Below are 26358 nucleotides of genomic sequence, written 5' to 3' on the forward strand. Positions count from 1 at the left end.
AACGAAATTCTTGTACATCTTTTAATTTCTCCTGTATTTGATCATGAAATGTTTCACTCTGTGATTTCTGTTTTTCTAACTCTTCATTTAATCTATCTAAATCTTTCTCTGTATTGTGGCGCTTGAATTCTGTTAACATCAATTGGGTCCTAAAAATGAAATAATTAAAAATGAAATGACATATACACCTTGAAAATGTGCTCATAATAATCGGAAATGCTATGCAAAATGTAATAAACATTTAATTTTTTTTTATTTCAAATTTCTAAATGTTGTAGAATCTTTGAAGTCTGCAGTCTGTAGCACACACAGCTTCTGTTTATTGTTCCATTGAATTCATCCATCCAACTATCCATAGATCCCAGTTGGAGAGAAACATCTTAAGATATAGTTTAGTTATACAATGATGGACTTTTAGTACTAATAGTTTGTGTTGTATTTCCGTTTCATTAATCCTTCAACCACAAGGTTCACACCAGATTCAAGATTTGATCAAATGACTTGTTGGGATCTCTTTTCACAATAATAATATCCCAGTTATTTACCTTGCATTTTCCCCTTTTTCTCTGGTATCTTTTAGATTTGATTCACATTCTCTTAGTTCTAGTTTAGATCTTTGTAGAGCTTCTCTTAATAATTTCACTTCTTTCTCCATAGCCTAAAAATTTACATATTACTTCTCATAAATCCAATTAAGATGATATAAACATACATTGTTGAATATTCATGTGGGCCTACAATTTTCATCAAAAACTTAATTACAACTTTTACTAGGTCAAGGTCACTCTTTTGCACCAAACATTATACTACTTGTTGTTCTGAATTACTATTTAATTTGAAGTAGAAAAACTTACCATTTTTTCATCACTAATAAAACTGTAAGATTCAGTTTTCTTGTTCTGAAATAAGTATAAAATATATAATTGTTTTCCTTATTATATGAAAAATTCTCTTTGCTTTTGATGCGTCAGGTTTTTTTAGTCTCATTTAATGTAGCACAGTTTATAGTCTTTTCTTTTCAATATTGCTAATTAGATTAATGAAGATGGACAAAGCCATGCAGTGTACAATGCCAAAATTCATAAGAACAATGGCATTATTTATCTCTTTCCAGTTTTCAGGGAGGAGGAGAGGGGTTGGCTAGAACCAGATGTGAAAATATAGAACTCTTACCATAGTAGTAAATGATAGAGATGGAGGCCCTGTAAGATTTGATGACATCCTAGCAGGTGAAGCAGAACGTCTTTCTTTACCCATCTCTAGTTGTATTCTAGCTGATTCTCTCTCTATTTCACGACATGTTTCATCTACACTATCAGTATCCATTTCACCATTGACCTTTAATTTCTCTACACTGTAATATACAAATCGTCAACTCTTCATTGACATTCATAAAATAGTCAGTTGCAGCTCCAACCTTCTGGAACTGGGAAATTGGGGGCAGACTGACTTAATGGGGTTGAGATTTCAAATGTAGAAGTGCTGCAGAAGTGTTGCAGACACATGCCTCCAAAGGAGGGTCTAAGGAAGTTTTACCCCAGAAAAAAGTCAAAAACAGCATTGATTCAGTGCACTCTAAAACATTTTTGTTAAATCTTACAAATCATGTGGGTATGAAAACTATTTTTTCTGGGAGTGCAAAAATTATAGAATAATTTGAAATGGGAATTGAGATTATGGTGTATGGTATTTGAGATCCAGGTGTAATATGTAATGGTAATTGAGATCCAGCAGATGTAATATGTAATGGGAATTGAGGTCTAGGTGTAATATGTAATAGGAATTGAGATTATGGTGTATGGGAATTGAGATCTAGGTGTAATATGTAATGGGAATTGAGATTATGGTGTATGGGAATTGAGATCTAGGTGTAATGTGTAATGGGAATTGAGATTATGGTGTATGGGAATTGAGTTCTAGGTGTAATATGTAATGGGAATTGAGATTTAGGTGTGATATTTAATGGTAATTGATATTACTGTTAATATTTAATAGTAATTGAGATCATGGTGTAATATATACTGGTAATTGTGATCATGGTGTAATATATACTGGTAATTGAGATCTAGGTGTAATATGTAATGGGAATTGAGATTATGGTGTATGGGAATTGAGATGTAGGTGTAATATGTAATGGGAATTGAGATTATGGTGTATGGGAATTGAGATCTAGGTGTAATATGTAATGGGAATTGAGATTATGGTGTATGGGAATTGAGATCTAGGTGTAATATGTAATGGGAATTGAGATTATGGTGTATGGGAATTGAGATCTAGGTGTAATATGTAATGGGAATTGAGATTTAGGTGTGATATTTAATGGTAATTGATATTACTGTTAATATTTAATAGTAATTGAGATCATGGTGTAATATATACTGGTAATTGTGATCATGGTGTAATATATACTGGTAATTGTGATCATGGTGTAATATATACTGGTAATTGTGATCATGGAGTAATATATACTGGTAATTGTGATCATGGTGTAATATATACTGGTAATTGTGATCATGGTGTGATATATACTGGTAATTGTGATCATGGAGTAATATATACTGGTAATTGTGATCATGGTGTAATATATACTGGTAATTGTGATCATGGTGTAATGTATACTGGTAATTGTGATCATGGTGTAATATATACTGGTAATTAAGATCCATGGTGTTATAAGTAATGGTAATTGTGATCATGGTGTAATATATACTGGTAATTAAGATCCATGGTGTTTTAAGTAATGGTAATTCAGATCCATGTGAAATATGTAAGTTGCCAGTAGACTGTAATACTTACCAGTAAAGTGGTGCTGTCTATTGATTGATACTTACCAGTAAATGTGTACTGTCTAGCACTTCATACTTACTAACACAACTGAATTATCATAGTATGAACATTATTGCCTATCAGAATGTCTATGTTTCACTATTTTGATATAGAATGATATATTGAGGGGTTTATATTATAGAAGTATAAGTATATGAAATAGGTAATAACTTATTAATAATGTATAGACATGAAGTTATCAATATTAACACCTACTAAATTATAACTTAATGAATATATATGAGCCATAATGACTGGTATATCTTGAGGTTTTTTTTTTTAGATCTTTGCTCTATACAATTCATTTATTTTCATTAGTACTTTTAGTAATAAACAAAAATGTTTCAGAAAACACTCTAAAGCATAACATCTGGGGTTTTATCTCAACCAATGCTGTGATTTAAAGTCCTAAATATTGGTGAAATACTAAATGAAAACTAAATCGATTGTTTTCCTGAATTCATTGAACCTCCAGTTTAAAGCCAAATATACAAATGTAGTACACTGTCATGGTTCCGCAAATCAATCGAAAATAAGAACTATGCTTCTTATCAATACAAAAAGTCCAGCCAGTAAACAGAAGAATGAGGAAACACAGGTTATTAATCAGGTGTTAACATATAAATCACAAGTTAGGTCTACCTAGATAGTGTACCTCTTATTATAAATCATGGTACAGGAAACATATGAATAGTTTAGGTCAAATTAAATCATTTGAACACAAGATTAAAACCAAAAATATCTTTAGCAGTGGCATTTCTTTGAATCTTTAGGTGAAGGAGCCAGGTAGGGACTGAGAAGGGAGGTGGGGAGGGTGCTGCTTGAAGTAATTCTGAGAATAATTGTTTTTTATTTGAAAACCATATTTTCTTAACTTCAGAATTAATGTATACTTATTGTATCATCCTATTAGATTTTATACAGTAAATATATGAAAAAAAACTTGTGGTTTTCACCAAATTAAATGTTGAAGGCTTAATGTACTACCTAATCAGGATTAATCCTCAATAACATTGCATAACAAGAAGTTTTTTACCTCCTAAATTGAAAAGTTGATATACACTAATTATGTTGTCATATTTGCAATTTACCTGTGTTTTCTAAAAATTCAAATTTCAAATAACAGTAGGCATTTTACTCATTATTTGAGCTAAATGTCTTACCTTAAAAAGATAAATCATCAAGAACACATACACAAATTTTTTTTTACCTCCAAAATTGAAGAAGTAGAAATATACTCTAGCAGTCCCTATAAGATTAGGGTATGTAAGTAATAGTAAAGTATATAGGTAGATGTGTTGTGTCCTGTTTTAGAATGAGTTGAAAGATAAACAAACAAGGTGTGGGGGTTTTAAAGTGGCCAATAGTTGACTTATTAGATTAACCTTATCAATCAGTTATAATCCCTTTCTCTTTATCTTTATAGACATAATATCTGAATATGGGTAATCCAAATATGAATAAGAATTTTATACTTTTACTACGTTCATAAGCATTTAATGGAACTGGTGCTGCTCAGTTAGATTCAGGGTTAAATCCCAGCATACTCCAGAATAATACTTTCAGATTTTTAAAATCTAGTACCCAGTGATGGTGCAAGTTTGCGGAAATTTCCTGAGCATTTTAAAAAAATAAGACAAGACAGCCTGATGGGATTATTACCAGCTTCAAGCACAAACATACTTGCATATATTTGAAACTAGTTCTCACTTGATATTGCTGAAGGTTCAGAGAACTGGCATCAAACCCATCTAGTCCTTAATAAATTGTCACTGAGAGCATTGAAACACAGAATCGCTGCATTTTTCCAGTGCCTTAATTATGAAAAAGAGCTACAGTGGAAATAAATATAGCAATATACTGAAGTTCTGTAAAGCTTTTGAATTCAATTGTGTCCAATAAACAGGCCACTATTAAAGGAGATTTCGTGAAAATTATCATTTAATACAAATTTATTACAATTACATATTGTAATTTATCAATAAAAATATAACAATTAAAGATCATTCTCCAAATCACATGTTACCTTGGAATATATCAATAACAAACTTTCATTTGTTACATTAATAACAAACTAACTTCATTTGATACATAAATAACAAAACATTTTCTGATAAATAGAAGACAAAATATTATTCGATACATAAATAACGAAATTTTCATCTGATATATAAATAATAAAATTTCATCTGATACATAAATAACCAAATTTCATTTGATACATAAATAACAAACTTTAATTTGATATATAAATAGCAAAATTTCATTTGATTCATTAATAACAAATTTTCATTTGATGCATTAAAAACAATTTTCATTTGATACATAAATAACAAAGTTTCGTTTGATACATAAATAGCAAAATTTCATTTGATACATTTTGAATTTTACTGTCTGTCATGGAAATGATTTTGTTATAATTTCTGAAATAATGTGGCCAAAATTCAGAATTTTAATGTAAAAAATTAGATTTTGTTGGTTAATTATTGTTTATTATCGAATAAAGAAGCTAATGCTTTGACACTTTTCCTTCGATATGACCTTCTCCTACTTGGACAACTTCGTTTTAATTGTTCCAACAAAGAATTTGGTTCAGGGCGTATTATATATGGTGCTTCAGACACCCAAATATTAATGTTATCTTTAGAGTGTCTACTTTGAGACACCTGGTTTTCAATATGGTACATATGGCCTCTATAAGGTATATCAGAGTCTTTGTACTGAATTGGACCTCGTGAAAGTTTATATGGTGTGTCTGATACCCTATATTGATTGGGGAGTGATTTGTTCTCGAAATCATTTTCTTTTGTGTTCCCAGTGGTAGTTTTGGATTGATGCTTAGACACAAAAGATGGAGTCTCATAAAGATTTTTGGTAGTTTGTTTACTAGTTTCATAGATTAAGGATTTACTCATACTAATTGCTTGATCTTCAGAGACTTGAGAAGCTTTAGAAACCCTGTTTACAATTTGGCTATCAGAAATGCTAAGTTGGACCTCTGATATGTCTACAGTTCCTGTAACTTTCTTGTCAAATCGGTTCTCAGAATTACAACCTCTGGTTTCAGTTAACCTGGTTCCATGGGAAACATTGGGAACCCTTTTGCTCATTAAGTCATCAGAGCTATTACATGGAGTCTCATAAAACCCACTGTCAGCATGCTTTCTTGAACTTCTAAAAGATGATTTAGACGACCTATTGTGAATAGGATCCACAAAAATCTTTGATGTCATCTGAACTTTATCATCCATATGACCATCTGAACCAATTATTTCAATTACACCAATATCAGATTCATATTGTTGACAGGATCTGTTAAAAGACTCACTGTTACCAGTATTGAGAGAGGATGGTTCTAAAGCCTCCTGAGAACCAGCCGTGGAAGTTCTCAGCTGTATTTCAGCAGACCCACTGTCTCTCTCGTCTAGTGTTTCAGAAATTCTGTTATGTTCGTTTTCAAGCTTGATCCCACAACATCCATTTTGATTCATATATGGGAGTTCAGAAATTGGACTATCAATATGATTTATAAAGCTATTCACTGAAAAGTCAGAAGACCCATTTTGATTCCTATATGGGAGGTCTGGAATCATACTATCAATATGGTTGCTGAAACTTTTCATTGAGCAGTTGGTAGACCAACATTGATTCATGCATGGAGCTTCAGAATCAGATGACCCAGTGTAAGTATGTCTGAAACTACATTGTGTGTCTGCTACATCACCAATCATTGAGTTCCTAAAGCTACTTGATGATTCTGTATTAGAACTTGTTGATGCATTAACACACTGAATATCCGACTGATTGTCTAGATACCTTGAATTCAAACATTCAGACTGCTCTTTAGGACTGTTATATGTTTCTTCAACAATCGTTTTAAAAATGTCATAGTATTCATCATTTTGTGGCATTTCAGTTTCAATTTGCTGTGTCCAACTTTTTCTAGGGAACAGTGGACTTTCAGGATCTTCATAATGTTGTTGGGAGGAATCAGTTGAACCATTTTCAGATGATATCTCAGAAAAACTTGAACATTCAGAAGATGAGACTGTGGTAAAAGAATTTTGATGAAGTAAACAAGCACCATTCCCATTAGGTACTGGTGATGATGCATCAAATTGGGTTCTCAATGTGAAGTTTGCAGTTGAAGTAAATCTTGTTTGAATGTCTTCATTTAATCCTTTTTGGACAAAAAAGTTACTTTCATCATCTGTTTGAGACTCTTTAGACTGTAATGGAGGTGGCAGTGGTGTTTGGCAGAATGCCTCAGCTGTTCGAACAAGTCCATGTGTTTGTACACATTGGGTAGATTTCACATTCGTATCGGTTTGTATTTCTTTACACTCGGTTGTTCTGGATGTTTCTGATACTTCCTGTATGGTTTGTGTACACTGATCTACTAAGCTAGATATGCTGCATCTATCCATTTGAATATCTTGATCATATCTGCTGCGAGGAGAAGGTGATGATGAAGATGAACTGTCTGGAAAGTATTTTTGGTCAGTCTGACATTCCTGTTCCACAGAATTACACTTGTAAAGTTTTCTATTTTTAGGCTGAATGAAAACACTATCATCACTGTTAGAAAAATCTGATTCTTTTGTATCACTGTACATTAAAGATCGTTTATGACGACTGCATCGTCTTGGACGTGGTTTTGTTATCAAATATTGGTCATCATCAGATCCTATTGAACTATCCACTGAACTATCTATAGGTTTAAAATGATTATTGAATGTTGTGTCTGAATCGGGATCAAGGTCATTATCCTCACCATTCTCATTTGTCAAAATTAAAGCAGGATACCCTAAAATTGTTTGCTTCTTTTCTGAAAATGATTTATGTATTTCTGAATCAGACAATGCATGTTTAACTCCTTTAATAAAAAAGCTGTTTCTGGTTGTATGCAGATGGATTGGAGGTGATACAGAACATCTTTGGCTTACAGTCAGTAGTGGGGATGAATTTTGGCCATCAGAAATCAGTGAATCTGAGTCTGAAGATCCAACAGCCAGTAACTTATTCCTGAACAATGGATATTTAATACGATCACTTGGTTGGGGTTCATATTGACATCCAACATTTACACACTGAACTCTACCTTCTTTAACTAGATAAAACTCATCCCCCAAATCTTGAATCACTTCCAAATGTAATTCACAGTCTTGTATTTTTTCTAAGGGAGTTAAAGAACCATCGTCTGCTTGAATACCAGATGAAGAGTCCTCATATGCTGTTGGAGAAGATCCAGCATCTTCAAATAAATGAGGAGAAATGTTTAATGGTGAAGGCAAGGGAGAAGGAGAGTCTTCGGGTGAAGTAGAAAGTTGTAAAGATGCACATTCAGCATCTAGTGCCTCATCGGAGAGATGATCCACAAGATCATCTAGTTCTGGTTCTTCCTCCTGCTGGTCATTCAACTCATTCAATCTTGGTGTAGCATCATCAATATCCAGACTGTCAAGCTGGTTGTCCAGACCCACCTCAATCACAGTGACAGGTGATTGTGGTATAGGTGAAGAGATTGATGGTGACATTGGAATGTGTAACAGTGAAGGATCTGGTTGATCTACTGTAACTGGACTGGTCATCTGGATGTTACCGTCCACATCTTGCAATATGATAGACACCATGGCTGGTTCAATCTGAGTAGGCTTCATGATATTAGCTACCTCAAGACTATCACTGGAAATGTTTGATTTCTTTCCGGTTTTGGACATTTCTGATGCAACAACTGTTTGTTTATTATCATTTTCTGAAAAGATAATATCATGAACATTATAAACAGTTTAAAAAACAGGTTTATTGCAGGTGTCAGTTTCTAACAAAGAAATCGGCACTTAATCTGATTTTTGCTTACCTAAAACTTAACATCAAATCACAAATACAAACAATCATGGTGCCAAAAAAGCTAGACTTGTTATAGGTAGGTAAGATTTTTGTCCTCGATATGGGGGAGTTGGGGGAGGGGGGAGTTGTTGAATGAGTGCAGTTCTACTTCAAGGTCTTATTTATTAATCATTATTTTGTATTGCTCATTAGATTTAAATATCAGATAAAAACAAAAGAATATCAAATTTCCCAGAAAAAAAATCATTTTATAATATGACCTTTTTGATTAGTGAAGAGTAACGTCATCTTTACATCAAAACATTACAAAAAGGTCTCAATGTGATATAAAAATTATTATTACCATATCAGATTATTTGAGATTTAAAGGTCAAATGACTTCTCTATCCTGTGATAGTGGATCTTAACCATCGGTCAATTGAACTGCTCTGTCAGTCATGACTGGCAACTAGAGCCAAATCAACAGCCCTGGTGCAGTCCCAGATAAATTTTAAAAAATGGAAACAGTCCCTATTAAGATAATTTCATGAGAAAATATTTAAGTGTCATGGCCAAAGCCAGTAAGTCTCATCTCAATTCTTGGGAGGGAGTCACCACGACAATCTTGTTAGTTGTTTTTGAGTTGTCATGAAAGCAGTTGCAGACGTGTATCTTAAAATGGCCTACCTTCTTTAGGAACATGATGGACTTCATGGACATATACTTTATCTAGTTCAATTTTCTGGTCCTGTTTCTTACTATCATAACTGAAATCACTATCAGAGAAAGATGTGCAAGAATCTGATAGTCCCTCCTCTTTCAGAAAATCTTTCAATAAGGATTTTTGATTCACTTCCAGCTTTTCTCTTTGAAGATTGATCTCCTCTTCCTCATTCAAAGTTTCCAAATTGATTGGTAGAGATTGTTGTCTGCTGTCACTGAAGATTTTACGTTTGTGATTCACTCCTCCTAATCCAAGCTTTAACAGACCAGCATGTGACTCTACATATTCACGTAATCTGGCCAAACGTGTATCCTTGACACTAGATTTACATTTACTTTCAGCACATGGTAACTTGGTCTTTAGATTTAACTTTGAAACTGTTGGATATCTCAATATTGGTTTCTCATTGGATTTTAAGGACACTTTTGATTGAGGTGTGTCTTTGGATACCTCACTGGTCTTTGAATTATGTAAATTAACATTTGAAAAACAAGTTTTTTTTAGTTGTTGACACTTGAGAAATTCTTGTTGCTCAGCTTGGGCCTTTGCCAACTTTTCATACCAACTGCTCATAAAGCGTTGAGGCAGACACCGACCAGAATCACCAAATCCCAAACTCAACAAAACACTTTCAGCAGCTGAGGGAACATGCTGTATCATTGGATTCATCATGGCAAAATTTCCGTAATTTACTCTTTCTTGACTGGTGAAAGTTGATAATGGAGGTGAAAATCCTGGATAAATTGGTGACATTCCTGCAGCACTGGCAGAGGCAATGTTTGGTAAACTGACAGAATGTTGTTTATTATAAATAGAGTCAGAAGTGTCAGAGTATGCTGATGATTCTGTTGAAAATCGAACACTTGAATCACTTTTAGTAGATTTATTTAATGAATATTTAGAAAAGGAGATACCAGTAGAGTCCTCATCAGGTAAAATTAAATCCTTATGTTGGATTGAAACAGATGAAATATCACTATCCGAAAACACAGATTTCATTTTATTATCCACTTCATTTGTGTTAAAAGAATCTTGAGGAGAGCCACTTTGACTGCCAGGGTCATTATCCCATGTTAACACTCGATCAAAGACATTTTCTAATGTCAGAATATCTTTACTATCATCTTGATCACTTTCAAATAGACTGGGCGACCGTGATAGAGGGTCATTGACAGAATCTTCCAGTTCTGCTATATATCCACTAGATACACTATTTATAGAACTTTGACGGGAAACTGATGGATTGTTTGCAGCAGATGGAAAATAATTATGTTTGAATGAATAAGCAGACGTCAATGAATCTGTAGATGAGGCTGTACCAGTAGAAGTACTTGTTGTCAAAGATGCCTCTTCTTCAAAAGTTGTGATAGAGTCTTCTGTTGCTGGACAATCCAACATGAATTGGTGACCGCTGCTCCCATCCCATGACAGCTGTCTACTCAATCTTTTCAGAGCTTTGTTGTAAGTAGGTTTAAGTGGCGAATTTTTGAGGCTGGAAAAGAAAAAGAAAAATGGTACTGGTTGAAGTTAGTGTCGACATGACGAGGTGAGAGCCATTTTCTTCTCTTCAAGAGCATTTGAACAGTGGCGGAGCGACATATCTGAGATTGCACGAATTTCTAACCAAATTATGAGATTTTGGACTGAAAAACTCTCTTATGGCTCTGCCACTGGATTTGCACTTAGTAACCCAAAAGACAACAATCAACTAAGCTCATCTCATTTCATAAGATAAAAGTAAAATTCAGTGTTCTTTTATATCAAATATCTAAATACATAGTTCCCTGGTGAAAATACTGTCGTCTGGTCATTTTCTAAAAATATACCTTGAAGCAGATACCTTCAATCAAAAAAAATATTTGGGATACAATTAAACCTGTGTTAGCTTTACCAGTAATTCCCTGTTTCACACAGTAACTTATGATAACATTGTATATAATATAAACATCAGTTATTAGACAACTAATGACCTTTATAGTTCTACATTACATTGATTACCTGTTTTACCATCATTATATTGATTCCAAATGTCAAATAATCACTCATTAGCACAATCTGACTGTCAACAAATAACAAGGGCAATAACTCTTTAATGATCTGCAACAACTATCTTTTAATGGAAACTGAACAATTATCTTATTTATGAGTTGATAGCCTTTACTTAAAAAAAAAACAACGAAAATCAAGTTTGTATATTAAATCAAAGTTTTTCAGTTAGTTCGGTGTTTGAACATTATTTTATTTTCAAAGATAACAAGCTGCCTACAATCTGGTTCTTAGCCTGAGCCAAACCTCCTGTTTAACCATTTATGAAGCTAGATGACTTCAGACTTCCAGACATCAACCAAGATTCGAGTCAATGCCCCAATAGATTAATTTTTACATAAAAATGCAACATGGAATGGATGCAAAGGATAAGGCTTAATGTGGTAAAAAGCAAATTTAGGAGAGATGTCCCAACAAAATTTCTCTCATTGCATGGTACATTTATCTTCAATCTTCATTAATCCAAAATATCTCAAAAGTGTAAGTTCTTGTTCATGTAATCAATTCCCAGCATACAACTGAACTTAATGACATTACATTTCGGACCCCTTGATGAAATTTTATCAAATTTGAACTCATCTGAAATTTCACTTATACAGACATTATAAAGAAATCATTTATTCATCATCACTCCTTTAAAATATTATATGGAATCCGAAACAAAAGCCTACCTGCTCATACCAGCAGTCATATTTCAAACAGTTGAATCCAATACCATTGTGTAAAAAGTTTACAGTTAGAAATGGTCAGAAATGGTCAGGGCTGGACATGTGACAGAACATTGTTTATAATACATAGTAATTAGTATGATATTGACCACCTACTCTTCAATCAGTTAATAATCAACCATGTCATATAACTGTTTGTACTAATAATTATATATAGTACTACCAGTTATCACATTACTAATAGCTTCTACTATTACAATAATAAATGACCATTTCAACACATGAAAATTTCTGTTTTTATACACCTACATCTTTGTATGACCATGTTTACTGGCACCCACACAGACGTTGAGGGGATTGTAAAGAGGTTTTCTATATTTCTAAATGTATCATACAAAATAAAAATAAAATTACTGTAAATTTGGTGTATATTGCACACTTTTTTTTTCTGTGATAAGCAGGGAGGAGTGCTCATGATAAACAGTGATTCACTTGATGGTAGGACTATATGGACTCAGACCACTAAAACTTTTTATGATTGTATACAAATTCAGTCCGTGCTATTTTAAGAAATCCTCCCTTTTTGGTTTTTTGTATGCTCATTTTAGACTTATATCTGGTATGGATTTGGAATTTGGTGTCGGAAATTGAATTGTCTTTCAGGTTTTCTGCGTTTGAAAGTCAAAAAGACGACTTGTCTTTTCTTGATACTCTGCCATATATAGAAAAGACAATTAAAGAAAAAGTAAGTAAATTCACATTTTTGGAGGAATTATGGGATTTTGGAACATTTCAAGTATTTTTGAAAACTATTTACATATATTCAAAACCCCAAAAAAACCTTTGAAAATGGGGAATCTGTCCCTTAAAGTTATGTCCTTCAAAATATAAAAGACTTTGGATCCGGTACATGAAACTAAGTATGAATGTAAGAATATGATCCAAAAATATTAAAAGATCCAGTAGAATTTAGGGCAAGGTTATGATCTTGAGTTATATACCATTGGGCCCTTGACTATAGATATTGAAAATGCTTGATTTTGTCTTGTTCTTAACTGATTTTCATAAAGATTGGTATATATGAGTATGTCTAAAAAAGACAATTCTTGTCTTATATAATCCACACAATCTCAAACATCAATATTCAATTTTAATCAGATTGAAATTTAACATTGACCATAAAGACATTTGAAGAAATAAACTATTTAGTGAAGTAATTGATTATTGAAGATGTTAAAACAACTAATCATGTAGGTATCTATATATAGACAATATTAGCAGACAAACAACAGTCAATGCCACACCCTGATGTTTACCATCTTCCATCAAAACTAGCTTTTTGTCCTACTTTTCTGCTCCAGTTTGGGCTAATGAAGACAGGTACTGCAATGCTGTGAGCATTGTGTCAAGACAGCAGTATTAGACTTCTTTTATTCAATTCTTGAAATGAAATGAATGGAGTTTTACATCCTACTCTTCTGCACCTTATTTGGCTAATGAAGACAGGCAATGCCATGCAGTGTGCAATGAGTGAAATTTTGTAAGGACAGCAGCATTAGCCCACCCTTTTCTTATTTCCAACTGTCGATGGATCTTTCACGTGTACAGCCTGATTGACTAGAAGCTTTTTCCTGTCAGCCCCTCCGACATGCATAACTGACAGGTGGAAATCGGGTGGAAAAATCTTCAGGTATTATCTCCATTGCTGGAATTGAACCATAGACCTTCAGGTTAGCGAGCGAGCATGTAAGCCACTGTGGCTCCCCATGTTATTCTATTCTTGAGAGATCTCTCAACTGCAGTCTGTGGCATGTAATCTATTGTCTATTGTCAAATTTTACTTACTATGACTACCATCAAGATAACAATGCCAATGGACAGCTCTAAGGCCAGTGGCCGTGCCAGCTTTCCCAGATTGGGGGTACAAATAGGGGGCAGACTGACTCAATGGGGGACAACTGCTGAAACTGAATTCAAATTTTGGCTACTCTGTGGTGGTGTCATAGTCGCAAGCCACTCATAGAGCGTCTTAGAGGGTTCTCTTAAAGAAATGTTTATAAAAAAAATTGATTTTGTGCATTCTGACACATTTTGGAGAAAAAAGGTAAACATTTAGATTTGTTGAAAATAAAGTGGGGGTACAATTAGGGGTGAAACCACTTTTCTAGGGGGGCAAATGCCCTCCCTCTACCTCCACTGGCGCCACAATTGTCTATGGTTCCGATGTTCCAGACTGTCATTGGAGAAAAATCTTGGAAAAAGTCATTCCAGAAAAACTATACTGCATCATGTGAATCTTGTGAACTGAAAAGGTCACAAGATTTAGAACTCATTGCCACTATTGTACTGATAAAATTATGAAAAATGACATTTTGTCATTAGTTTCTATGTGATTGACTATAAATTAATGTCATCTCATTAAAACCAACTTTATTTATCAGCCTTTGAGATTTTTGTTCAACTATCATTGTGAAATTTACAACACGCTCAGTGCCTTTATCTAAATGTGGCACGTAAATATATTGTATCCTTTACTAAAACCATTAAGCATCACTAGTTAATGAACATATGAATTAATCTTTTTCCATCCATTGCAAAAGTGCAAAATGCTTAATATTTAATGACACACTAAAAGCACTGATATCTAACAGTTTAGATATGACAGGAAAATACAACAAAATATACTTCCAAGTAATATTCCTATTAGAAAACTCCCAAAAAACAAATAAACCTACTCACAAATATATTGTAAGGCAATTTCAACTAGAAAGTCAGAACATATTCCAAGCATATATAGAATATAATGAGAGACATAGAAGCACTTGGTATGTTCACTTGTACATAGAAAATATAGAAAAACATGACAACACAAATGAACAATATCAATCAAACATTACCATATAAGCTTCTTACCGCATCTTAGTATCAAATATAAATCCTTGAATTATAACATACTATTATTACGAACTTCCTTTACAAACATGAACATTAAATATTTCACCATTTTCAAATAATATTTAAATCACAATTTCAAAACGTCATTAAAAAAAAAAAATTGCTTTAATTAGAGATTTCAATGAAACTTTAAGCTTGAATAACCATCATCCTAAATTTGAAATTGTTTAAAATTGATTTCAAATTTCACGGCAGACGGATTCAAAATTCAAAATTTTTTTCAAAATTATTCCTGCCTTTTTAGTCTTGTGAAGGTAACTACAGACAGGTATTATTAATATTGGTTGCCATGGATACCTATTGATAATGCGAGTCTTCATATTTATAACCAATCTGATAATGATGTGTATGTGTGTATTAGTTGAGATTTTAATCCTAAACATACAACCTGATAGTCAGATGAAACAATTTTCATCCTTGATGGACTTTAATGGGAATGTAAAGAGGTTTTCTGTTTACTGGGGTTTCATTTTTGGCTTCTACTTGCATCATTCTGAGTTTTGTGTTTACTGTTGTTATTAAAATGCTAAGCATATTTGACATCACTATCACAAAACTAACAATAAAATATTGTGAAATTTAAACTTTAAATTGAGCAAATTCAGTGGGGGTGAAATATCTGAGGTTGCCCGAATTTCTAACCTAGTTATGAGAGTCATACCTGAAAAACTTGCATTTGGGCTGTGAGGGAGGAGGGGGGGGGGGGGGGGGGGGGGTTGAGGGGGTCCAGTTGGCTCCGCCTCTGTGCAAATAAAATCAGTCATATTGGACACAGGGTTCAACCAATAGATTATCAGCCAGTGATCACAAACCCTAATTTAACAATAAATACATATATCAAGTATACATAAAATAAAGTCAAAAATATTTCTACAAACATATATAATAGTAAAAATACACTTACCATTGGGCAGCGAAAAAAGTTGAAATTAGCCATTATGTTATCTGGATGCATGGAAAATTTAACTGCATGAAAATGACCATAGATTAATAATTACTGCACATTAACACAATAGGGATACCTTTATAATACTATATAGTCTATAACCATATTATATAAAGTCTATTATAAAGACTGTATTCAGGATAGTTAAGGTTCTCAGCATGCAGAATTTTATTTTTCAAGCTTCTGAAAAAACTGTAATAATATTTTTGTCAAGTTAACAAGATTAATTATTGAGTAAAGTATAATGACCTATCATATTTCATTGTTATTTCATGTGATAACCACTTTCACAGTTTTATTATGGTCACGTTTCTCATTAACTATATAATTTACATGGATATATTTACAGTCTAGATTAAATCTATAATGATTTTCATGAAAATATTTACATTTTCTGGCTCCTGACATGTAATGGTAAAAAAAAAACTTACTATATTGAAAAGCCAAAAAAGTTGAAATTAGCCTTTCTGTTATATTGATACAGGTTTAACAGACCGCATGAAAATGCCGATAGGTTGATTATTACTATCGCATAGTAACGCAATCTCCAAGTGAATGAGTTTTAAAGGGATAGATGCGCCATTTTTTTTACCAATTGTACCTTAGTCTCTGAAACAGGATTTTTTTTAGCTAAGCCAATCAGTAATAGTCTTCACAGCTCACAGTTGAAATTTGTGAGTTGTGTTTGAAAGTTAAAATGACGACTCATCACTTTAAAATACTCTGTGATATATAGAAAAGACATATATAGAAATAGTGAGTAAAATTCCTAGTTTGAAGTATCTTTAAAGGAATTATGCGATTTCCTTACATTTCTAGTACTTCTGAAGACTATTTACATAATATTCAATAGTCAAAGCAACCCCCAAAAAGGTGCATGTGTCCATTTAAGGAGATATTTACATATTCAGAACAAATCTAGAATGATTTTCATGGATATATTTACAGACTCCACATTAAATCTAGAATGATTTTCATGGATACATTTCCATTCTCCACATTATATCAAGAATGATTTTCATTCTCCACATTATATCTAGAATGATTTTCATTCTCCACATTATATCTAGAATGATTTTCATGGATATATTTACATTCTCCACATTATATCTAGAATGATTTTCATGGATATATTTACATTCTCCACATTAAATCTAGAATGATTTTCATTCTCCACAATATATCCAGAATGATTTTCATGGATATATTTACATTCTCCACATTAAATCTAGAATGATTTTCATGGATATATTTACATTCTCCATATTATATCTAGAATGATTTTCATTCTCCACATTAAATCTAGAATGATTTTCATTCTCCACATTAAATCTAGAATGATTTTCATTCTCCACATTAAATCTAGAATGATTTTCATGGATATATTTACATTCTCCATATTAAATCTAGAATGGACATATTAATCATGTCTAAGTTTGATTTAAATCAATCATTAATCAGGATTGATTACCTCATGATAAGAACAAGAGAACCCTTGTGTTTGATATAAGAACTTCTCTTTGTAATCAATATGTCTGTGAAAATGCTTGTGTATGACTGCCCAAGGTTAAACTTTAGTGCTTTAGCTGTTAATAAATGATAAGTTTTTTTTAAGAAAAACTGGCAGACAACAAGACAGTAAAGCTAGTACTTAACCCTTTTCAGGAACAGTGTTTGCTTGTATGTTATTGCTCTATATTATTGAAAATGCTAGAGGCAGGGCAAAAGCCACTTGAGTCCAGGGGACTTGGGGCTGCCAGACGCCACTAAGAAGCCTACGGATTTCAGATCTTGAGGACTAAAAGGGATTCATTTTCACTTCAAAATAAGAGAAAGCCATGGCCCAATGGCCCAGCCATAAATACACTACTGGTTGGTTGTCTCCTTGTGTTGTATTGTTGTTCTCATTGTTATGTGTTGGTTTTCTCATTCTGATGTGTTGATTTTCATTGTTATATGAATTGGTTGTCTCCGTGTGATGTGTTGGTTGTCTCTTGTGATGTGTTGTTGTTCTCATTGTGATTTGTTGGTTGTTCCTTGTGATATGTTATTTTTCTCTTGTGATGTGATACCGTTTTCATTGTAATGTGTTGGTTGTCTCTTGTGAAGTGTTGTTTTTCTCTTGTGATATGATGTTGTTTTCATTGTGATGTGTTGGTTGTCTCTTGTGATGTGTTGTTGTTCTCATTGTATTGTAATGTGTTGGTTGTCTCTTGTGACATATTGCTGTTTTCATTGTGATGTGTTGGTTGTCTCTTGTGATGTGTTGTTGTTTTCCATTGTGATGTTGTTTTCATTGTGAGTTTAGAGTTCAGATGCTATCAAAATTTGGCCTACCTTGTAACTGGAAGTGATCTTGAAAAAGCAGGAATAGTACCATTAGCAGCTGATAAATCACCATTAATGGTTGGTGAAGCACTAAATGAATTTTGCAAAGCACCATTAGAGGATGATTTGTCTCCCATTAACATTTTATGTGTAAGCCCATTAACACTTGTGTTTGGTGAATGCCCATTAACACTTGTGTTTGGTGAATGCCCATTAACACTTGTGTTTGGTGAGAGCCAATTGACAGTTGCATTTGGTGAATGCCCATTTACACTTGTGTTTAGTGTATGCCCATTAACACTAATCTTAGAAGTGTGACCATAAAAATTGGAGTTTGGTTTATGCCCATTATTAGGAATAGATGGAACAGCAGGAGTGGGTGTATTTCTACCATAATCAGACAACATCCTTCTTGGTTGTGACTCTGTAATGCAAAATAATGTTTTTATTAGAAGGCTACATCAATTCACCTAGTTACATAAGGTAGCAAAGGTTAAAAGATTGTCTGTGTATAAATGTCTGGTTAGTTATGACATGTTTCCTCATTTTTCCATTCTACGTAACTGTAATATGTAACTGGGAACCCATGAAAAAAATAAACACGGCCAGTGCTGTGTACAGTGCAGAATTATCAATACAGCAGAAAATACAAGAAGCGAATCGTGTCCTGATACATAACTTGTATTTTTGCGACTTACATTTTCCACTATATCAATGATCCCACATTGTACTGGTCACTGGACCTAATCTATGTGTAGTGTCTGAGTTTTGTCTAAGACAGCTCATGATTCTTTCTTTTTCTTTTGGTAACATCAGTTGTCCTCTCTATTATTACATGGGTAAGATCAGAAATCATCTATACAATATGATTCAGTGGCCGAGGCAAAGGGGGGCAGAGCTGGCAACCACCACCCATCGCAGTCCTGAAAGCTTTTTGAGCGAAAATTTCATAACTAGGTTAGAAATTCGGGCAATCTCAGATATTTCACCCCCTCACAGACCAAAATCTGGCTTTGCCACTGCTTTAGGAAAATCTCTTATTGCAATGATGATATCAAACATTCCGTAACTTAGTAACAGATCAAGCCAACAGCCAGTCAACAACAAACAAAAGAAGGTAAAAAAAGAACTGCTTAAAAAATGTAAAGCATTACTATTTACCTGATTTCTTTAATACAGGATCCAAGGGAGAATGAACATGTCCATTTTCTAAAACTGAAATACAGATAAAGCTTTAGTTCACAAAATATTTTCAGCTCTTGGAAATAAATTGAGTCAATTATTAGTTTTAGAGGGTAAGGAAGATGTAGAACTAGACATCTTGTTTTGTGTTTCATCTGTGCATGACTCTAGCTGTCGTTAATGATCTTCGAAAAACGGTCATGCACTTGCACACACTATCAATTAATTTTAATGTGAGCCCAATTCAAAGCATTTTGCTGAAAAAAAAGTTATGTCATTTAGAAAAAACAAAGATTTCAAAATTTACATTGTATCTTTCTTTCTGAGGATTTCTTTTCAGTTAGTTGTCTATCTAAAGTTTCTGGTTGCTGTGGTAACAGAATGGATGGTTTATTAGCAGAAGCAGATGGCAAGCCTGGTGTTTGACTTCGAATTGGTTGTATAGAGGATTTGCCAATAGGATCTTTTATCATAAGATCAGAAAATTTGCTTTCAAAATCTTCAGTTTGAACAGATTCTAAATCGCTAGCATAGTAGTTTTTTCTAGAGGGTGGTGGTGCAGGTAGTGTCTTCTGCTGCTGGATTCTAGAAGACTTGACTTGGTTCATATCATCTCTATCTAGAGAACATAATGTAAAAACACTTAAAATAAATATCGCTGTTGCATTCAAGTTTTCAAAATACTTTCAAACTATGATATGCCAGAAATGGAAAGGGTGTAGTGCAATTCACTTTATAATGAATCAAAAGTACATAATTGCACCAACACACACTTCTAAAGTTTGGCCTTTGTTTCAAAAGTGAGGCATTTGTTTTCATTAGGCTACAGCATTGAACAGTGATCAATTATTATCAGAGGTTCCAAGTTATCAGACTGACCACAATATGCCAGGCTCAGTCGCTAGGAATGGTGATGGGGCTCAGATTTTGTACTCAGAAAATTTGAAGAGTTAAATTCCCACAGAACTCATTTCTGACAATTTTGAGGGTCCAAAAATGTATCCAAATCTATATCTTTTTGATTGTGTACAAAGACACTGTAAATGAATCAATATCTGCTGTACTGAAGCAAAACCTTCTTGATAATGATTATAATAATAATAAAAATCACCCTTGTTATTAAAGATTTCATTATTATTATTATTATCAAGAAGGTTTTGCTGGGGCTTAATTCTTACTTGCTGGGGCCCGGCCCCGCCTAACCACAGGGCTGACAGTTACCAGCAGTCACTTATTTTGAGGATCAAAAAATTGCTGAATAAATATCCATTTTAATCATTTTTACATGAACATCCTTCAAAATTGTTGTCATAACAGCAAGGCAGATCAATTTAAGAATGACATGAAAAGTAGATAATAGATGAAGTTTAAGACTAAGACTACTATGTGACTATAAGATATTAAAATACCAGATTAATATGTTAATGGTTTAGGAAAATAATCCATCTATATCATAACAACCAAAAAATTCTCATTTTTCCCACAATTTATTTTAATACTTAAAGATTAAAAAAAAAATGACCTCCAAAAAATGCTATCTACAATGTTATAATGCTATATAAAAACTACTGACTTACAAGTGTGAAAACAGAAGTCTCTATCAAATAAGCCAAATGGAAAATTCTTGTTTATACAGCGAACTAAGTACATCATTTCAAAAACCACCCATAACCTTGCCCGTCTTTACAATGGCTACGGTATTATGTCTTCAACTTATACCTTGACTGCAATGGGCCATTTTTTTGTAATACGATCAGTGATCTGACCATCAAATACAGCCAATCAGAGCCTTCGAGCCTGCGTAATTATTATTTGCAGACTTTCTGTCAAGGCCTCAGATTTCTTGGCTGCATTCAAAAGCATACAATCCAATCAAATTGCTGCATTCAGCATATCCGGAAACAAGAAAGTAGACTATTGCAGTCAAGGTATAAGATGAAGAAGTAAATTGACCATTATGAAGATGAAGCTTGTCCTGCACTCACTCTCTGCTATTATAAAAGTATTTTGAATACACACTTTATATCCTCTTCAGGAACTTATCAAAATGTCATATTCCATATCAAAACAACAAAACTTTAGGAAATATTATGTGAACTGAAGGCAGGGTTAATGTTAGTCTACTAGTACATTAATGGGAGATAACTACCAAACTATTGCCTGAATCACTTTACTATGAGAAATATAATAGTTCAGATCAAACCTTTCTTTTTGCCTGATGGAGGTTTTCCATTGGTTATCAGCTGGTCTGAAAAACTCACAAGTTTCTTTGCTCTAACATTTTTCAAACAGCCACACTGACAAGCTAAGTGATAGAAATATTCAGGTATAAATAAAAACAACCATGTATCCAAAACAAACTAATAATACTACTCCAATAACAGCTCATATTGTAGAGATACTTGACTAACAATTTTTTCTTAAATAATTTGCTTAAAATGAGTGTTCGAGGAAAACAATGGTCTTTTACCAGCAATTTGTTGAAGTACCACACTTGTATAACTTAAGGTGAGAGTCAAATAGAATCTGACAGGAAAGTAGGTGGAGCTTAAGTGTGCTACAGCCAGTCCATTCTGATGTTATTGAATGGCTGAAGCTCATCTCCTTTCTTAAAAGATATCCACTTTCCAACTATTTCGTATTACCTATTTCATTGGATAAAACAGTAACATGATTAATGTCATAAAAGGCTGTCTATCATCTTATCGGATTTGTTTGTTTAAATATGTTAACTAGTAAGAACTGTGGTATATTTACTGCTTAAAACTATATATATAACCAATACTCATTACAAAAACTCATATTGTATAACACTGTATATGCTGGATATATAACCAATAATCATTAGAAAAATTTATATTGTATAACACTGTATATACTAATTCTCAAATAACAACTTTTAAGGTATAAGATAAAACTGTATAGCTGGATATATAACCAATAATCATTAGAAAAACTCATATTGTATAACACTGTATATGCTGGATATATAACCAATAATCATTACAAAAACTCATATTGTATAACACTGTATATGCTGGATATATAACCAATACTCATTACAAAAACTATATTGTATAACACTGTATATGCTGGATATATAACCAATAATCATTACAAAAACTATATTGTATAACACTGTATATGCTGGATATATAACCAATACTCAATACAAAAACTATATTGTATAACACTGTATATGCTGGATATATAACCAATACTCATTACAAAAACTATATTGTATAACACTGTATATGCTGGATATATAACCAATACTCATTACAAAAACTCATATTGTATAACACTGTATATGCTAGATATATAACCAATACTCATTACAAAAACTTATATTGTATAAAGCTGTATATGCTAATTCTCAAATAAAAACTTTTAAGGTATAAGATAAAACTGTATAGCTGGATATATAACCAATACTCAACAATACAACAACTTTCACTGTATAAAATCGTGTAAGTGCTATACAATAAGGATGACATTTAATATACCTATTCATTTAATACAATTATTTGTAAGCTGTATGCATGGGTAGAAATTGCTCAGGAAAACTTTCATGCATAATTTACACTCCCTCTTTTGATATGGCAGCCATTACCCTCTGTTTCACTATCATTTTTCTGATGATAGATGGACTAGGGTTCAAAGGTTACTACTGACTTCAAATAATTTTCTTACCTTTATTATGAATCAATGCAGATTTAAATTTGCTTTCAAAATCTTCAGTTCTAATCGTTTCATTGTCACTTTGTTGTTTGTTCAAATCTTCCAAAAACCCACCTACCATGTAAAATAATTTTGGTTAAATAAACCAAATACAGAAAATTCCATATTTTGAATACATACAAAGCAAATTCGAAGGTGCAATTCCATATCCAGATTACTTGTCATATATTAAATCAGATTTAAATGCAGGACTGGAAACGGGATTTTATCTAGCTAAGTCAATCAGTAATAGTGTTCAGAGCTCAATACGCGTCCAGAATTATCCATGTTGGAACGTTAAAATGATGACTCATCAATTTAAGATACTCTGTGATATATAGAAAAGACATATATAGAAATAGTGAGTAAAATTCCCATTTAGATATTTTTGATGGCATTATGCTATTTTTGTAGATTTCTAGTACTTCTGAAGACTATTTACATATTTTCAAGACTCGAATCAATCTCCCAAAATGGCACACCTGTACATTTATCATATATTGCATGTTCAATCATTTTGTTTAAGTAAATAGATCTTACCCCTCTTTTTCTTCATAATCTCTTTAAATTTTTCATCAATTTGTTCTGCTGCTACAGAATCTAAATCACTAGGACAATAGTCACCATCTTTCATTTTTGCTTCTTTACTATTCAGTTCTAAAATATCAAGAATACCATACTCTAAATATTTACTATCCCAGCTATCTGTAGTACTTTTCAGAATTAATATCAGACCTTCTGCCTCCTGCAATTCAATCGTTTTCTTTAGATTGATCCTAATTCGACAAAATCCAGACGAGATAGTGACGTTTATTTGGAATTCTACATACTGAAAGTGTCCTCAAAACGCCTTAAATCCCTTTAAAAAATCTACTTACTACTCTCTGACAAAGATTTTTTATTTTGTTGACTGTCTTCAGATTTTGATTTTTCCTTTGGATAAGATTTGGGTGAACTTTTGGGCTGCTACATAAAAAATAACATAATTATCTAAGGCATTTGATGAGAGGTACTGTAAAAATCATCCTTTACTAATTGATTCAGGAAATAAAGATAGACAACATCAGTGAGCAATGCTGGAAATTTCAGTAACCATCCACCTAGTTTTAACATACACAGCCTGTAGCAGACAAAGTTCCAGTTTATTATCCCATATCCATATCCAAAACAGGTAGAAGCTCTTCCCATCAACGTTACTATCAGGAGTGGGAACTGGGATAAAAAATTAGAAGGTATTATGTTGTCATTTTTCAGAAACGGACAAAACATGGAATCTTGCAGAACAAAGTAGGCATGCTCATTGGGGATTCAGCAGTAGCTCAGTCTTACAGGAAATCACAGATCCAAAATAAGGAGTTCCTTTCCATTACCACTTACTTACCACTGGTTTACTATTCATAGCACCAAGTTCAGCATCTATTTTATCTAATATTGCATTCACAGGATCACTCTTCAGAAGTCTGTTGGTGGCAGCCATTTTCTTTTCTTCATTATTCAATTCTTCCCCATCAGAGGGAGCTATATCTGCAAAGATCAAAGATCTTATTTGAATTGTATACAATTTGCATTGAATTTGGATTTGGAATTTGGAATCAACCTGTGGCTCAGTTGGTTGAACCTTGGAAAATTTGCTAATGGAGGGTACTGAGTTCTTACAATCCAAATAACATCTAGTTCTATATATTTTTTTTTCATTTATTTTGTATGGGATACTCTAATCACATTGTATCATCTGACAAAATTCATCTAGAAAAAGTGTTCGGCTAAATTTTTATCTGAAAGTCAAGGTTATCTATGCTAACAAAAACACTCCTTAAGTACAAATTTTATCAGAAAAAATCAAACAATACCTGTGGCAGATCCTGATCTCAGAGCATCATCAGATCCATCACTCCATTCTTCATCAGCCTCCATTTTTAATTCTGTATTAATCTGAAAATAAGTTTAGATCTGATAATCAAACTTTATTGGTTAAACATATGAAAACTTCAATGGCGATTTCATGTGAAACCAGGGTTCTATGCCCTCTGAAAGTCTTTTGTCAATCTCAATTCAATAATATGCATACGATGGTCAATATGATGATGTGGTCAATAATGAAGTTGCAAGGGCAATAGCATTCAAGAATTGGACAACCTATCCTAGTGTAGAAATCATGTGAAGAGATCAACCTGTAAAATTTTACTGTGGCAGAGGAATAACTCAGTCAGTAGCAAATTGCATTGTTGTCTGCTACATGATCAAATCCCCCTCAAAGGTAACAAAAATTTATTGTCACTCCCAGTGATGTCACAAAGAGTTGTCACAATACATAGCCTACTGACAATATAACAGTTATCATCTAGAGTCAATAAGTAACAAAAACAGAAACTTCTCAAATATCTCAAGAATTTCTGAAGATAAGATAATAAAACCTATATTCTTTCAATATTTGACAAATAACATTCTATAAAGACACAACATGACAAGGTAAGAGCTATTTTTTTTTCAGAAAAGACTATTTTGAGATTGACCCTCATCAAAATCTATTACCCAATTAAGACATGAAGTTGCATCAGCCTTAGCAGCATCACAGATAAGGCATTAAAGAATGAAAATGACAATTGAACTGGCTAGAAATTATATTTTAAAACCCTTACATGCCTAAAAGTTATATTTCTATAGGATTAAGGGATTAAATATTCGCTTTTTCTGCAATATTGAAATATTCACAATATTGTTCCAGTAATATAATGTTGGAAGCCTTGTGTGTTAGGATTGAGTTTCCAGCAAATAATCCATGACACTTACAATGAAGAATGCTTTTATATTCTTCAGATTGGCACATCTGTTGGCAATTTTATTGATGATAACCATTGGAAAGAGTTTCCAGAGTGCAATAAATTTTCAAGATGGTTATGCACACAATAAAACCACACGTAGACCAACCGGAATGATGTCAGCCACACATAAACCAATCAAAATGATATCATCCACACATAGACCAACCAGAATGATGTCAACCACACATAAACCAACCAGACTGATGTCAACCACAAAAAGAATAACTACAAGGATGTCAACAACACATAAACCAACCAGACTGATGTCAACCACAAAAAGAATAAATACAAGGATGTCAACCACACATAAAC

At 33.0% G+C, this 26358-nt stretch overlaps 3 protein-coding genes across 3 annotated transcripts; all 3 read right to left on the bottom strand.

Annotated features, from left to right (window-relative positions):
* Positions 1-2345: 2345 nt before the first annotated feature.
* LOTGIDRAFT_136703 (hypothetical protein) lies at positions 2346-2666 on the bottom strand (the record flags this gene model as incomplete). Its single annotated transcript, XM_009046897.1, has 1 exon — positions 2346-2666. The coding sequence occupies one exon, from the start codon at positions 2664-2666 to the stop codon at positions 2346-2348; it is 321 nt and encodes a 106-aa protein (XP_009045145.1).
* A 2643-nt stretch (positions 2667-5309) lies between these two features.
* On the bottom strand, positions 5310-12116 carry LOTGIDRAFT_171039 (hypothetical protein; the record flags this gene model as incomplete). Its single annotated transcript, XM_009046898.1, has 3 exons — positions 5310-8581; positions 9343-10871; positions 12097-12116. The coding sequence occupies 3 exons, from the start codon at positions 12114-12116 to the stop codon at positions 5310-5312; spliced, it is 4821 nt and encodes a 1606-aa protein (XP_009045146.1).
* A 5086-nt stretch (positions 12117-17202) lies between these two features.
* Positions 17203-25138, bottom strand: LOTGIDRAFT_171040 (hypothetical protein; the record flags this gene model as incomplete). Its single annotated transcript, XM_009046899.1, has 9 exons — positions 17203-17356; positions 18332-18746; positions 19484-19537; positions 19812-20123; positions 23198-23299; positions 23765-23881; positions 24103-24190; positions 24606-24748; positions 25075-25138. The coding sequence occupies 9 exons, from the start codon at positions 25136-25138 to the stop codon at positions 17203-17205; spliced, it is 1449 nt and encodes a 482-aa protein (XP_009045147.1).
* Between the last annotated feature and the right edge of the window lie 1220 nt (positions 25139-26358).

This window comes from Lottia gigantea (assembly GCF_000327385.1).
Source record: "Lottia gigantea unplaced genomic scaffold LOTGIsca_108, whole genome shotgun sequence".
Lineage (NCBI taxonomy): Eukaryota > Metazoa > Mollusca > Gastropoda > Lottiidae > Lottia > Lottia gigantea.